Source organism: Neophocaena asiaeorientalis, unplaced genomic scaffold, assembly GCF_003031525.2.
Source record: "Neophocaena asiaeorientalis asiaeorientalis breed wild unplaced genomic scaffold, Neophocaena_asiaeorientalis_V1.1 scaffold437, whole genome shotgun sequence".
In the NCBI taxonomy this organism is placed as follows: Eukaryota; Metazoa; Chordata; class Mammalia; order Artiodactyla; family Phocoenidae; genus Neophocaena; species Neophocaena asiaeorientalis.
This window is the reverse complement of record NW_020173375.1, coordinates 3,996,887-4,011,343: the sequence shown is the minus strand read 5'-3', so window position 1 is coordinate 4,011,343 and position 14,457 is coordinate 3,996,887. Positions and strand designations below refer to the sequence as shown.

The 14,457-nt window shown below is 46.3% G+C and overlaps 1 protein-coding gene across 1 annotated transcript in view; it reads left to right on the top strand.

Moving 5' to 3' along the window:
- Positions 1–1,460: 1,460 nt before the first annotated feature.
- Positions 1,461–14,457, top strand: part of BFSP2 (beaded filament structural protein 2) — a 69,775-nt gene continuing 56,778 nt past the window's right edge. The window contains exon 1 of the mRNA XM_024746258.1: positions 1,461–2,084. Coding sequence (XP_024602026.1) covers positions 1,461–2,084 — 624 coding nt within the window. The remainder of the gene's footprint in view (positions 2,085–14,457) is intronic.

Here is a 14,457-nt window from a genome sequence, read left to right as displayed (position 1 = left end):
CAAGTTGGTTCCTTAATCTGATAATCATATAACCAACATTGATATTTATAAAGTACCTTCCATGTCATTTCAAATAGAAAAAGTAGAAGGAAGAAAGAAAAAGGGAGGAGCACATAGAATATTCCAGAATATTTAACTCTGCCTGTGTGACATTGGGAGTTACCCTGTTTTCTGGGTTTAGGGAGACAGAGCGGGTCCTAGATAAGTCACTGGACTAGGAGTCAGAAGAGGCCTTCTCATCCCAGCTCTGCCACCTCCTGGACAGGGGACCTTGGGTGAGTCACAGCAGCTCTCAGGTTGTCATCACACAAGGGAGAATAGGTGATCATAGGACATGTGAAGATGCTTCTGGAGTTGTGCACTGCGCAGCCCAAATGTCAGTGCATGTCAACCCTGAACCTACCTCCTAAGGTCGAATTGAGAACTCAGTGAAGTAAAGCATGGAAATCTGCCCAGCACTGGATGGATTCAGCTGACCCCTTCCCCTTCTCTCCTCAAGGTACATTCCCACATTGCAGGATCTGGGGTAAATATCCAGCTCTGGGTTTTGGATACTTCATTTCTCTAGGGTTAAACTTAAATGCAGTGGGTTTTAGTCCATTTTGTTATCCTGGGGCCTGCAAGATCCTTTCTGGATACTGAGAGCATGAGTTAAAGTCTAGAGGGTGTCATCCAATCCTAACTTGGAGCACCCTTAAAGATCTTACCAGAAAACCTCTTTGTTTTTATTTACTAGTTTTCTGGCAGTTGGGGAAACAGAGGTGTGGGGAACATCTGGAGCACAGTAGGTGGCTGACATGTGTGGGACCTGAATTTGCCCACGGTCCCTTGTCTAGTGCATGAGAGAGTTAATATAATTTCCAGGCCAGTGCATGGAAAATAAGGTCAAGAGAGGTGAAGCAGTGTGGCCAAGGTCAAGCAGCTGATGAATACACCGCGGGGGGGAGGGGGCAGGAAGGTGCCAGGGAGGGACCTCAAGCTGCTGCCGGGACTGAGGGAGGGGGCGAGAAGGAAGCAACAGCCTTACTTTGTTTCTCTGGAGTCCCTGGGGCTGCCTCCCACCAAGGCTGGTTCACAGCCATCTGCAGGCACACCTCCACAGTCACACACGCAACACAGATAAGGCTGGAGAGCCCTGACATCAGCCCTGGAACACCTGGAGTCAGTCCTGGCTCAGCCACTCGCTGCACTTGTGATCTAAGGTCTCTGAGCCTCAGTTTACTTATCTGTGAAGTGGGGCTGCTGGGTGCCTGCCTTGCCCTCTCAGGTAGCGAAATACACAAGCCCAGATGAGCCACCTTCACAGCCTGCGCTGATCCAGCCTCCCCACTACCCGCAGAAAAATCTAGGAGGTCACGTGCACAGGCTGCACATGACCCTGTGGAGAACGCCTGAGGGCCTCTCTGCACACAGCCCTGGGGGTGCCGTTTCCCTTTCAGCTTGGTGAATGGTGGAAACTCATGGAAAACAGCAGACAAAGCAGCCCTGGCACAGGGAAGCTGCCAGAGAGGCCAAGTCACGGGGACGCTGGGGCTGGAAACCAAAAGCCACTGGGCTCTGCAAACCCACCAGGCACAGCAGAGGCAGAAGGGGCGATGAGCACAAGGCGAGTGGTGGTGGAGGCGCCCGTGGGGGCCAGCTCCAGCATGCCGCTCCAGAGGCACAAGGCACCCTTCAGGGGAGCACAGTCATCGTCCTCCCTGGATAGCCTCCCAGCCTCCAGGACTATTGCCGTGGGTGGTCTTGCCCGAACACCCAGGGTCTATGTAGGGATGACACCCAGTGGGTGCACAGGTGGCCTGGGTGCCCGCGTGACCCGCCGGGCCCTGGGCATCAGCAGCGTCTTCCTGCAGGGCCTGCGGAGCTCAGGCCTGGCCACGGCACCCACTCCAGGCCTGGAGAGGGACCTCAGTGCCGTCGAGGACCTGGGGGGTTGCCTGGTGGAATACATGGCCAAGGTGCACGCCCTTGAGAAAATCAGCCAGGAGTTGGAGGCACAGCTGCGGATGCACCTGGACAGCAAGGCCACGCGCTCAGAGAGCTGCAGTGCCCTCCGGGCTTCATGGACCAGCAGCTGCCAGCAGGTGAGTGCCTGGGAGAGGATGCTGACAGCTGCCTGCTGCACCTCTGGAGGGTCATTATCAGAGAGCAAGGGTGCCAAGGCAGGGGGCAGGGAAGTGAGTGGTCTGAGGCCAGAGAGACTGACCCTAACCCCTTACGCTTCCATGCTAAAACCGTTAATGACGATAACAAGAATAACAGGGCCCACAATTTACTGAGGTGTACTCGGGGCCAAGCCCATGCCAGGCCCTGTGCAGGCACTATCTCCTCTAGGGTTCAAAGCAATGCTGTGCAGAGGCTCATTCATTGATTGCATTCTTAGATGAAAAAACTGAGGCGCAAAGAAGTTATGTGCCCAAAATCACACAGCCAGTCGGGAGATGGAGCTGAGATTTGAACCTGAATTTTTCCAGGTCCAAAGCTTGCATTTGTCCCATCAGCCTGGTCTGACTCTGTAACCTTTGTGTTAAGAACGGGTTTTTACAGCCATTGTCAGATGGAATACCACTGAATGGATGTGGCATTAAAAACAATAGCTATTTGTAGTTTTTTAAGGAACCTCCATACTGATCTCCATAGTGGCTGTACCAATTCACATTCCCACCAGCAGTGCAAGAGTGTTCCCTTTTCTCCACACCCTCTCCAGCATTTACTGTTTCTAGATCTTTTGATGATGGCCATTCTGACCGGTGTGAGATCAGCTCAGTGCTTTGTGACCGCCTGGAGGGGTGGGATAGGGAGGGTGGGAGGGAGGGAGACACCAAGAGGGAAGAGATATGGGAACATATGTATATGTATAACTGATTCACTTTGTTATAAAGCAGAAACTAACACACCATTGTAAAGCAATTATACTCCAATAAAGATGTAAAACAAACAAACAAACAAAACAATAGCTAAATGGAGGTGTGTTCCTGTATCCATTTATACAGGGTTGTCCCATAGAAATCTGAGCCATGCAGGTAATTGACAAGTTTACTACCCACAGTAATAAAAGTAAAAAAAAACAGGTGAGGTTAATATTACTATATCTTATTTAACTCAAAATATTTTAAATGTTATTTCAACATGTAATCAATATAAAAAGTATTAATGAGATCATTTACATTCAAAGAGAACTTCTGCAATGATGGAAATGTCCTATATACTCACTGTCTAGTCTGGTAGCCACCAGCCACCTCTGGCTATTGAGCACTTGACCTGTGGCTAATGAGACTGAGGAGTTAACATTTTTCTTTCATTTTCATTCATTTAAATTTAAATAGCCACATGTGGCCAGTGGCTACCTTATTGGCCAGGGCAGGGCAGAGAAGTTTCCTCTCTGTCCCTTACTTGGTCAGGACCTGCTCTCCAGGGTGCTAAGCTCATCTGTCACATCTGCCTGCAGCCTGTGGTTCTGACGCTGGGGCCGCAGCCAGCTTTGCACAGCTCACCTGTCTCTTTGTGGGAGGCTAGCTTCTCTCCTCCCCAGCTCCCACAAATGCTGGCCTTGGCATCCCTCTGAGCTAAATCAGCCTCTAGCCCAGCCAGGAACTGCCAGCTCAGACCCTTCGCACCCTGGGGCACCCAGCACGCAGCCCACGAGGGGAGCTCATGGACTTTCATTCATGTGTGGCTGGGTGATGCTGGGCACACACACTCAGGGGCTCCCCATTTGCCCCTCCTGCCTCCCACTTCACCCCAGGATGCTTCTCCCCCACCACCAGCTGGTGCCTAGCTGACAGCACAGTACGCATGACACCCAACACTGTCCTCTTGGCTTTTCCCCAGAGCTGCTGTTCTGCTTGCATCCATCTATGCTGTGAGGAGAACCATCTTAGAGCAGTCCGGGGCCTTAAAGCTGGCAAATCTCAGCCAGCCATTCCTCCAGGATTCTCTCCAACAGTGCTGATTCCAAATATTTGTATCCTGTAAACCACCAGAACGCCCCTATTCCAATATTTCGATATTGAAATATTCCAATATTTCAGCATTTGCCAGACAATTTCTTGCACTCAGATGTCACACTGACTTTTCACAAGAGGTCAGGCATCCCACTTTCTAGGTCAAAAAGTATGACCACAAAACCTAGTCCATACTCAACAGAGACTGACTTGGTCTGGCTCCAGAGGTTTGGGCAACTTTCCAAACTTCTTTGAGCCTCAGTTTCCTTATCTGTAAAATGGGTATAATAACGCTGTGGGTATTCCGCAAGTCCATATAGATAAATAAGTCGCATAGGTCCTGCCTGCAGGTAGGCTACAGATTAGAGAAGTGCACAGTGAGAGCAGTACAGGCACAGCGCTGTGGGCTGGATGCCAAGACAGTCAGCCCCCGAATGGGGGTCATTTTCCTTTCAGGTGACTCTAAGTGAGATTCTAGGTATGAATACAGAGTTCTCTTTTTCCTCTTTTATAAAACATGGACTTGAAGATACAGTTAGAACAACCTATAAAGTGGAGTTATTTCTGTATCACACAGCCCAGTCCTCCAGCCATGTTTAGCTCTGTTTCATCAAAGAGAAAAGAAAATTCTACATATCTGAGATAGACACATGATTTTTTTTCTGTTGCTGTTGCAAAACGGACCCACATTTGGCTCTAAGATGGCTTCGCTGATACCTGCTCTCCAACCCATATTCTCCACCCCATCACCAGAATGCTCGTTTGGACATGCGCGATTTGACTGCATTATGTCCCTGCCCCAAACCCTCTGGGCTCCTCCTAAACAGGACACAATCCACAGCCCTGGGCTCAGTCCACAAGGCCCTTCCGAAGCCACCTCCATCCTAGCCACACCACCCACCTGGGAGGCCGTGAACACACCACATGCCCTCGACCTGGCTACTCCTCTGAGCTGCTTTCCTGCTCCTTCTGTGATCGCTTGGCAGCCTGCACATACATCCACTGCGGCAGCTACCATGTTGTCCTGTGTCATTTGCGTGTCTAGACCCTCACAGTCCAGGATCACTTAGACAAATAGAAAGGGCACAAGCTGGGGGTCAGGGGAACCTGCATTTGGCTGTTTGTTGGCTCTGCTACCTACTAGCTGGGTGGCTTTGCGTCAGTTACTTAACTTCTCTGAACTTGTTTCCTCATTTGCAATTTGGGGATCACTTTATCTGCTACACAGGGCTGTTAGGGGGTTAACTGAATGTAATGTATTTAGTAAAATCAGTGACTAACAGCCTAGAAATACATTCCTGGCACTACAGATACCTAGAGTAAAATCAGTGACTAACAGCCTAGAAATACATTTCTGGCACTACAGATACCTAGAGCCACGTACACGATCGATGCTCAATGATGAGCGGGACCTCCCTTCAAATCCTGGTTCTGCCACTCACATGGACCACCCACTCATCTGCTCCATGTCTCCCTTTCCCCATCTTTGAAATGGACAAACACCTCACCAGTAGAATGGGCTGCTATGAGCATGAAATGAAATAAGATGTGAAAAGGGGCTGTGCACGTGCAGTGTGGCATCCTCAGTCAGAGCACTTGCCCCCGGGGGCTGGGCCTCTGGCCAAGGGCTTGCTGTTGGAGCCATGGCTCCCTTCAGGGCCTTCTTAGCAGAACTCCTACCCCCCCAACACCAACAGTGTCCTCTCGTCACCCAAGAACCTGGGGAGACAGCTCCCTCCTAAGCCCTCTCTGTCCCCAAACGGTAGGCCCAACTTCTGGGCACTGAGAAACAACACCCTTCCCACTGAGGGGCAGGCCCCACTGCCTCCCTGCTCAGGAAGGACCCAACACCCCCCCAGGCCCTCTCCCCGTTCCCGGCCTAGAGCTCAGCCCCCCGCACCTCCACAGCCCATTTATTTCAGGAAGGGTCGCCTCCTCCTCACGGAGTCTCAGAGGCAGCCACACGTGCTGGGGGTTGCTGGGATCCAGAAGCCGAAAACTCTTGTTTCTCTGCCCTCACTTGGACTTCTTGGCCTGGAGCTTCCTGCTCATCTTTCCAAACACCTGCCCCCGCATTCCTTACCCTTCACAACGCTCCCTTACCCTCGCCCCTTGGAAGCCCATTTTCCTCCATCTGCAACCACGTCCCCGCCCTTGTGCACCCAGCAGAACTCCTCACCCTTCAATCCAGTTCAATGGCACCTCTGCTGTGAAGCCCTCCCTGACTTTTGACTCCTCAGGACCAGCACTGTGCTTGAGGCTTGGGATCAAGCTCTCAGTTACTGAGCCCTGAAGGGGCTGAATGGTGGTTGGGCACCTAGAGAGAAATGTCACCTCCTCCTTAGCCTGGGCCCCTAACACAATCCAACAGGGACCTCTGTCTCCCAAGAGCAGGTTGGGCTGCAAGTCCATTTCAGCGGCACGTTCTCAGACCAGGCTGCAGGAGCCATGGGGAAGTTCAGAACAAGTGACAAGCATGATTTCCTTTTATGTCCAACACTTCTGTAGCTGTTTGTGAAAAGAGAACAAAAGGTTGGAAGGGGACAGGGCAGTGTTAACTGAGAGCTCCCAGAGCCTTTCTGGGAAGGGGTCTCTCCCACCCCCACCAAGAGCTTTCACCCACCAACCGTGAGGAGACAAAGGCACATATTCAGAAAAACAAAGGTGAGAGGGGGAAAGAGATTGTTGCCACTGTGGGAAAAGCCACAGCATGGAAAGCAGCCCAGAACGGGGACTCAGGGGTTCACACCATAGCAGGGTCGGGAAAGCAACCTGAGGAAATTGTCTCCATCCTCTTTCACTGTATAAGTTTGTGAGCCTTGGAAGAACTAGGGTCAGAGTCAGGGCCAGCTTCACGGGTATGGGCCGAGTACAGCCCTATGGAACCTGAGCTCTGAAGGCCCCCAAAGTTGGGATTTAAGACTCAGTAGCCACCATCTTGAAACTCTCACTAGCTCTATCTTTGAATCTGTATTTTGTAAGTGAAGTCCAATGGCATGATGAAGCGTGTGTCAGGAACTTGGAGCCTTGGCTCTAACAGGGTCCCTGTCTCCCTGGGACAGTCAGGTCCCATGACCCCTGGAAACCCAAGGCCTCATCTGACCCTCCCCGCCTTGCCCCACCCCCAGCAGAGGCCTGGACACAGGGGCGGGGAGGGTCAGGGTGGCATGTTGGGTGGGGTGCAGATCCAGGGCTGGCAGCACCATGGTACACTCAGCAGGCAACTGACAGGGAAAGGGTGAGCCTCTTGGCCTACACTAGATCCAGATGCCTACAGAGTAGCACTGAGGTTCAGTACTCTTGGGGGTCTCCTGTCCCCCATGGATTAGGGTGGCCAGTCTCTAGGAAAGGGAGATGCCTGGCTGGACTTCCCCATCCCTGGCCAGGGCCTGGCACCTCAGTCCAGTGGCTGGCAGGAAGGGTAATCCCTTAGTAGCGGGCCACACTGTGCCCCAAATCATGTAGCACAGCCCCCTGGGTGCCTTTGAGGGTTGCACCTGACCCTTGACTATCCCTATGCTCAAGGGATTGCAAGATTAAACAGCAAAAATGACCATGACAGGCCAAGAGAAAAATCAGGAAGAAAGGAAAATTTTAGTACCTTTAAAGCCCCCTTTCTCCTGCTTTTTGAACACGGAGCTCTATATTTTCATTTTGTACTGAGACCCACAAATTATGGAGCTGGTCCTAGTTAGAGTTAAATGTATATGAAGTTCCTTTTCAAGTCCAAATCTCTCTCTCTCTGTGACTCAGCTCTGTTAGACCCTCTCAGATATTGATACTTCTGCTAAGCAGTAAAAATGGAAGAATTCCCAGGTGGTGGCCACAGAGGCCAAGGAGGACCTGGGTACCAGCCCACTGCTCGGGTAAAAGGTGGTCCTTTCCCTCTCTGGCTTTGCTGAGTGCTCTGACTTTCCTTGCCAAGTGAATAATACTGATAATAAGCTCTGGCAGCAACATCAGGCCCTTTCATCCTCAAACAGGTCAAACACGAGGTTGGAATTAGCAGCCTCCCTTCCTTGGAGCTGCAGATAAAAGGAGAATGGGGACAGAGGAGGTGCAGTCACAGAGTCTCAAAGCACATGGAGCAGGCGGAGGCCAGGTCCGCCGAGATGCTGCCTGGGAAAGAAAAGGGAACGTGGCGGCTTAAATCTCCATCGAATTTAGGGGTCTCCATGGGAGAAACCAGTGGCTTACACCTCCAACAGCAGAGGCTGTCAGCTGGAGTACAGGAGAAATCAAAATTATTGAAAGGCAAGAGGATTAGAATTTTAAATGGGCTTGATCTGAATATTTTCCCTGCTCTCACAGTCCCTCTTTCTGTCCCTTGCAGAGAAAGAGACCCCATACTCTGGGGATCTACCTATTTGGGGAAATAGCTGGAAACTTAGGCAATCTAGGTCTGGGCCACGTTTCTCTCCCCACAGCACTTGTGGTCCTAGCAGGTTTTTAAATAAAAGATATGAGACGAATCCTCCCCTCTGAATAAAATGAAAGGCAACAGGGTCATTGTTGTGATTCACAACCTGGTATCCCTGAAAGGGGGAGGGAGAAAGAACTGAGCAGTTTTAGAGCCTGCAAAAGCTTGAATGCATTTACCCAAGACAAACCACGCAGTCTACTGCTCAAGAAATACAATTTCTTTAGTGAGAGGAGGCCAGTAAGATAGTTACTCTGTTAGCCGGTCTATAAGGGACACTGAAGTATCATTAGAAATGTAATCATACAGAGGAAAATATATTGAGACTTCCTCTGAGGGAGAGTGCTGTGTAAGACTGAAAAAGTCCTCCGACGGAGCAGGGGAGGGGAAGGAGGCTTGAGGCTCTTGACTGAGTAATACAGGTGGTCAGTAAGCTGCTTTCTAAGAAAGGTGGTTTCCTGGGGGCTCTTGTTTTGCTGCATAGAGTGTCTGGGAGGGAGCAGAATTGCTAAAGAAATTAGGGGAGAGACTGAGTCCTGTTACTCGGGGCCTCTGTGCCCTTCCCATATGCCAAGCTCAGCCACTCTTAAATCTCTTAAGATCTGTTAAAATATGAGGTCTGTTTTGAGGAAAGGGACAGAGAAATCTAGATAATTAAAAACAGAGGGTGTGCTGCAAAGACTGGGGATTATGAAACCAGAGAGCCCTGAGGTCAAACTCAGGTCTCACATGACCTCGAGGCAAGTTCTTCCTTGATCTCTGCATCTTGATACCTCATCTGGATAATGAGGATGTTTGGAGACTTTCTTGAATGATAAATTGTCTCTGAGAAGAAAACACTAGTGCCTTTCCTGCAGAAATTAAAAAGAAAGGGATGTGTACTATCTCTACTACTACGTAACATTGGTCAGAGGTAGTAGTCAATGCAATCAGAGAAGAGAAAGTGATCGGAAAGCACCAAGAACTGGAACAAAAAAGGGAAAATGCTGGTCTTTCTGGAGAGTCCAAAAGGTTCCATGTGACAATTTTACAACAAACAATAACATGATTTTAGTAAAGTAGCAGGTTATAAAAAGAAATAAAGATCAATGCCCCTCATATCTATAAACAACAAAAAAGGATATAATGGAAGAGAAAATCTCATTTATGATAGCAAAAACTAAAATGAAATACCTTTAAATAAACTTAACACGACATGTCCGGGACTCCCCTGGTGGTCCAGTGGTAAAAACTCCGCCTTCCAATGCAGGGGATGCGGGTTCGATCCCTGGTCAGGGAACTAAGAACCCACATGCCACGGGGCAACTAAGCCCACGCTCTACAACTACTGAGCTCGCATGCCTCAACTGAAGGGCCCGCATGCCACAACTACAGAGCCCACGCACCCTGAACCCCTTGCACAACAACTAGAGAGAGAAAACCCACATGCCACAACTAGAGAAAAGCCCACACGCTGCTACAACTAGAGAGAAGTCTGCATGCCACAACGAGGAGCCCACGCCACAGCTGAGACCCAATGCAGCCAAAAAAAAAAAAGAAGAAAATAAATGGGACTTTCCTGGTGAGGCAGTGGTCAAGAATCTGCCTGCCAATGCAGGGGACATGGGTTCGAGCCCTGGTCTGAGAAGATCCCACATGCCATGGAGCAACTAAGCCCATGCACCACAACTACTGAGCCTGCGTGCCACAACTACTGAAGCCCACGTGCCTAGAACCCATGCTCTGCAACAAGAGAAGCCACCGCAATGAGAAGCCCACACATCACAACAAAGAGTAACCCCCACTCACTGCAACTAGAGAAAGCCCTTGCCCAGCAATGAAGACCCAATGCAGCCAAATAAATAAATAAATATTTTAAAAAAGAAAAGAAATGAAAAAGAAATGAATAAAATGAATAAGTATTTTTAAAAATGTCCAAAATCTATATAAGACTACAATAAAACCCTCCTGAAAGATACAAATGGAAAGAAATACCATGTGCTCAAATATAAAGACTCAATAGTATAAAGATGTCAGTTCTCTGTATTAATTTATAAATTTAATGCATTCCTAATTTTTAAAATACCACAGTTGTTTTTTCTTAGCAGTAGATGGGCTTATCATAAACTTCATTTGTAAGAACAAAAAGGCAAGAAGAGCCAAGAAGAAAAACTAAAAAAAGAGCAAGGGGAAGGGAAAGCACTCCCAGATAATAAAACATACTAGAAAGTCTCGATCATTAAAGCATTAAAGTACATGAGGGATAGGAAGGCCAATGGAACTTAAAACAAAATTTAAAAGTAGGACCCACTGTATATGCAAATTTAGTATTGTTAAAGGCAGCATCTGAAACCAATGGAGGACTTTTCAGCAAGTGGTATTCAGGAAACTGGATAGTCATAAGGAAAATAATAAAATAGGATCCATCCCTCACTGTATTCTAGGATCAATTCTAAATGCATCCTAGATTTAAATGTAAAAGAGGAAGCCGTGGGGCTTCCCTGGTGGCACAGTGGTTAAGAATCTGCCTGCCAATGCAGGGGACATGGTCCGAGCCCTGGTCCGGGAAGATCCCATGTGCCGCGGAGCAACTAAGCCCATGCACCACAACCACTGAAGCCCACGAGCCTAGAGCCCATGCTCTGCAACAACAGAAGCCACTGTAATGAGAAGACTGTGCACCGCAATGAAGAGTAGCCCCCGCTCACTGCAGCTAGAGAAAGTCCGCGTGCAGCAGCGAAGACCCAGTGCAGCCAAAAATAAATAAATTAATAAAAAAATAAAGAGGAAGCCATACAAAGCGAAATTCCTTTATAACTTGGCTGTGAGAACATTCGTTCTTGATACAATTCAAAATCTAAAAGCAATTTATTGATTTTTTAAAATACTGATGAATTTGATTACCAAAATTTTTTAAAATTTTACATTGCCATGTAACACCATAAGCAAAACTGAAAGATATATGGCAAACTAAAAAAGAAGTATTTGCAACTTAGAATATAAAGTGTTAATAGCCCTATTCTATAAACAGCATTTAAAATTTGAGGTTAAAAAAAAAAAGCTAGCAACACTCTCATTTTTAAATAAGCTAGAGATATAAAGAGACATTTGAAATTAAAATTAAATGAAAATGGTTCTTAACCATACAAAAGTTTGCTCAACTTCACTCATGATAGAGAAATACAAAAATAAAACAAAACCTACCTGAGATACCATTTTCACCTATCAGATTGGCAAAACTCCACAAATATGTCAATCTATTTTGTTGGTGAAGCTCCAGGGAAGTTCAGACAGTACTGATGGGAATAGAAGATGTTGCAACCACTTGTAGAGAAGAATTCGGCAATTTCTATGCATTTATGTATATTGAATTTGATCCAGCAATCCCACTTCTAAGAATCTCTCCCAATGACACATTGGCAAAAACGTGAACAAGAAGTATGCATAAGGGCTTCCCTGGTGGCGCAGTGGTTGAGAGTCCGCCTGCTGATGCAGGGGACATGGGTTCATTCCCTGGTCCAGGAGGATCCCACATGGCGCGGAGCAGCTGGGCCCGTGAGCCATGGCCGCTAAGCCTGCGTGTCCGGAGCCTGTGCTCCGCAACGGGAGAGGCCACAACAGTGAGAGGCCCGCGTACCGCAAAAAAAAATAAAAAAGAAGTATGCATAAGACTATTTATTTCAACCCTACGAATAATGGCAAAAGACAGGAAACAACCCAAATACCTATCAATAGGGGACTAGTTGAATATGCAATGATAAATCCACAAAAGGTATGAGGAATAGCTCTGTAACTATTATGGAATGATCACTTCCAGGATATATTGTTGAGTTAAAAAGCAAGGTGGAGAGAATATGTATGTCATTCTACCACTTACCTAAGAAAGGGGAAGGGATATAAGTCACTTCATGTCATACGTATTTGCTTATAATGGAAAAAAATACCATAATGTTTTTAAATGATCACTTACAGGAGGAGGGTAGAGGGAAAAGGAATAGACACTAGAGTTGTTTTAACTTATCTTTTTATGTGGAGATACTTTGGAACCATGCAAATATTTTACAGAATTATAAAACAAAATTAAGTCTTAAAAAGAAAACCCTAAAAATCAAAAAGAAAAGGAAACAAATGAATCCAACAATGTATCAAATTTATGGTATAATTACCCAGAGAAGAAATATTCCAAGTGACTTTTAAAATCACAGTAATTTGACTGTACATCCCTAAGGGGGATACAAAAGAGTACTGCAAAAAGAATCTTAAATCATTTCAGACATCATGTTGTCGGTGATAGGTTGGTATTATTGTGACCCTGTGAGGGGTGGGGGGGTGGGTGGGTGCATGTACTGTGAGATAAAGCAAAAGAGTAACTATATATTTGTGTCATTGAGAACTAAGACTTTTAGTGTAGGTGAAAGGAGACACAGTTATAAGGCTGATAAAGTTTAGTGACAATTCTTTAGTCCTGAATTTGAATTGGAATTATCAGTATAAAACCATGGTGTATGTCAACATAAAATAAATATATACCCATTTCCTAGCTCTGGTCAGTGAAAAGACCTAGAAACAATGTCCAACGCAGCAGTACTGAGCATTTTCAGCCTCAGATTTTGGTCTCTAACCACCATCTTTCACTACAAGAACAGAAGAAGCTCCTTAGAGAAATGGCTAGATCCAGGTTTGGGGGCAGGAAATGTACAAGATGAGTCTGAGAACCCAAGAAAACTATAAAGAACTACTAGAGTCACATTAAAAGACTTAAGAGCCAATTTGAATAAGCTCCCACTAATCAAAGATGTCTAAGGGTCAATAAGGAATATTAACTACAATAGATTGAGACATATCAAATATGTTTAAATCTATGAGTTCAGTATTAAATCCCTCCCTGCCAAATCCCACTAATTTGTTACCTTGGAGTCTGCTGGGGAACCACCCCATTTTTTGGAAACTGGTAGATAATGAGAAAGAACCAGGCATTCTTCCTGTCTTTCCTATAAGACCTGTAGGTACATCATGGTTTAAAAAAAAAAAAAAGAAGAGAGGAAGTGTCTTTTTGTAGAAGTATTACAGCTAAAAAAAAAAAAAAGTAATTATTAATTTTATTTATGTGTATCACTAAAAATAATTCTTAAAACAGAATTTGAATGTCACCACTTTGCAACCATAATAAAATAATGGATCTAAGCAATAACAATCATCAAATAGCTACTAATCTCACAAAAAGAGAGACCAGCAGATGTGCACCTCGTGGTGGAGTTCACACCACCACCTGTGAAGTAGTCTTGCCAAAAAAAAAAGAAAAGAAAATTGCAAGGGATTAAGCCTCAAGATAGAACTACTAGTTTACAGGAAATACAAAAGGTCAGATGAACATGTTAATTGACACCATGGGGATGAAATCAGCAAATCCTGACTGTGGGAAACTACAGGGCTAAACATTCAATTTTTTCAACAAGCAAAAATTGTGAGGGGAAAAAAGAGAGATGGGTGGGAGGAGGGGGTATCTATAAATTAAAAGAGATTAAACTGACATATCAACCCATTAACCCATTGAAATGGACATTATTTGGACCACTATTCAAGGAAACTGTTAAAAAATACATCAGATAATTGAGGAAAGAGGCACTGGATATTTGATGATATCGAGGAATTGTTATTAACTTTTAGGCGCTATGTTATTTTTAGCTTTGTAGAAGTTATGTCGTTTTCTTAAAGCATCTTCATAATTTAGCAATACCATACTGAAATATCTGAAGAAGAAATAATATGATATCTAGGATTTGTTTAAAATAATCTGGGGTGGGGGCTTCCCTGGTGGCACAGTAGTTGAGAGTCCGCCTGCCGACGCAGGGGACACGGGTTCGTGCCCTGGTCCGGGAAGATCCCACATGCCACGGAGCGGCTGGGCCCGTGAGCCATGGCCGCTGAGCCTGTGCGTCCGGAGCCTGTGCTCCGCAACAGGAGAGGCCACAACAGTGAGAGGCCCGTGTACCACAAAAAAAATAAAAATAAAAAACAAATAAAGTTAAATTAATTAAATAAATAAATTAAATAATCTGGGGTGGGAAGGAAATGTGAGGGGATATTGGTGAAAATAGGCCATGCATTTATAAT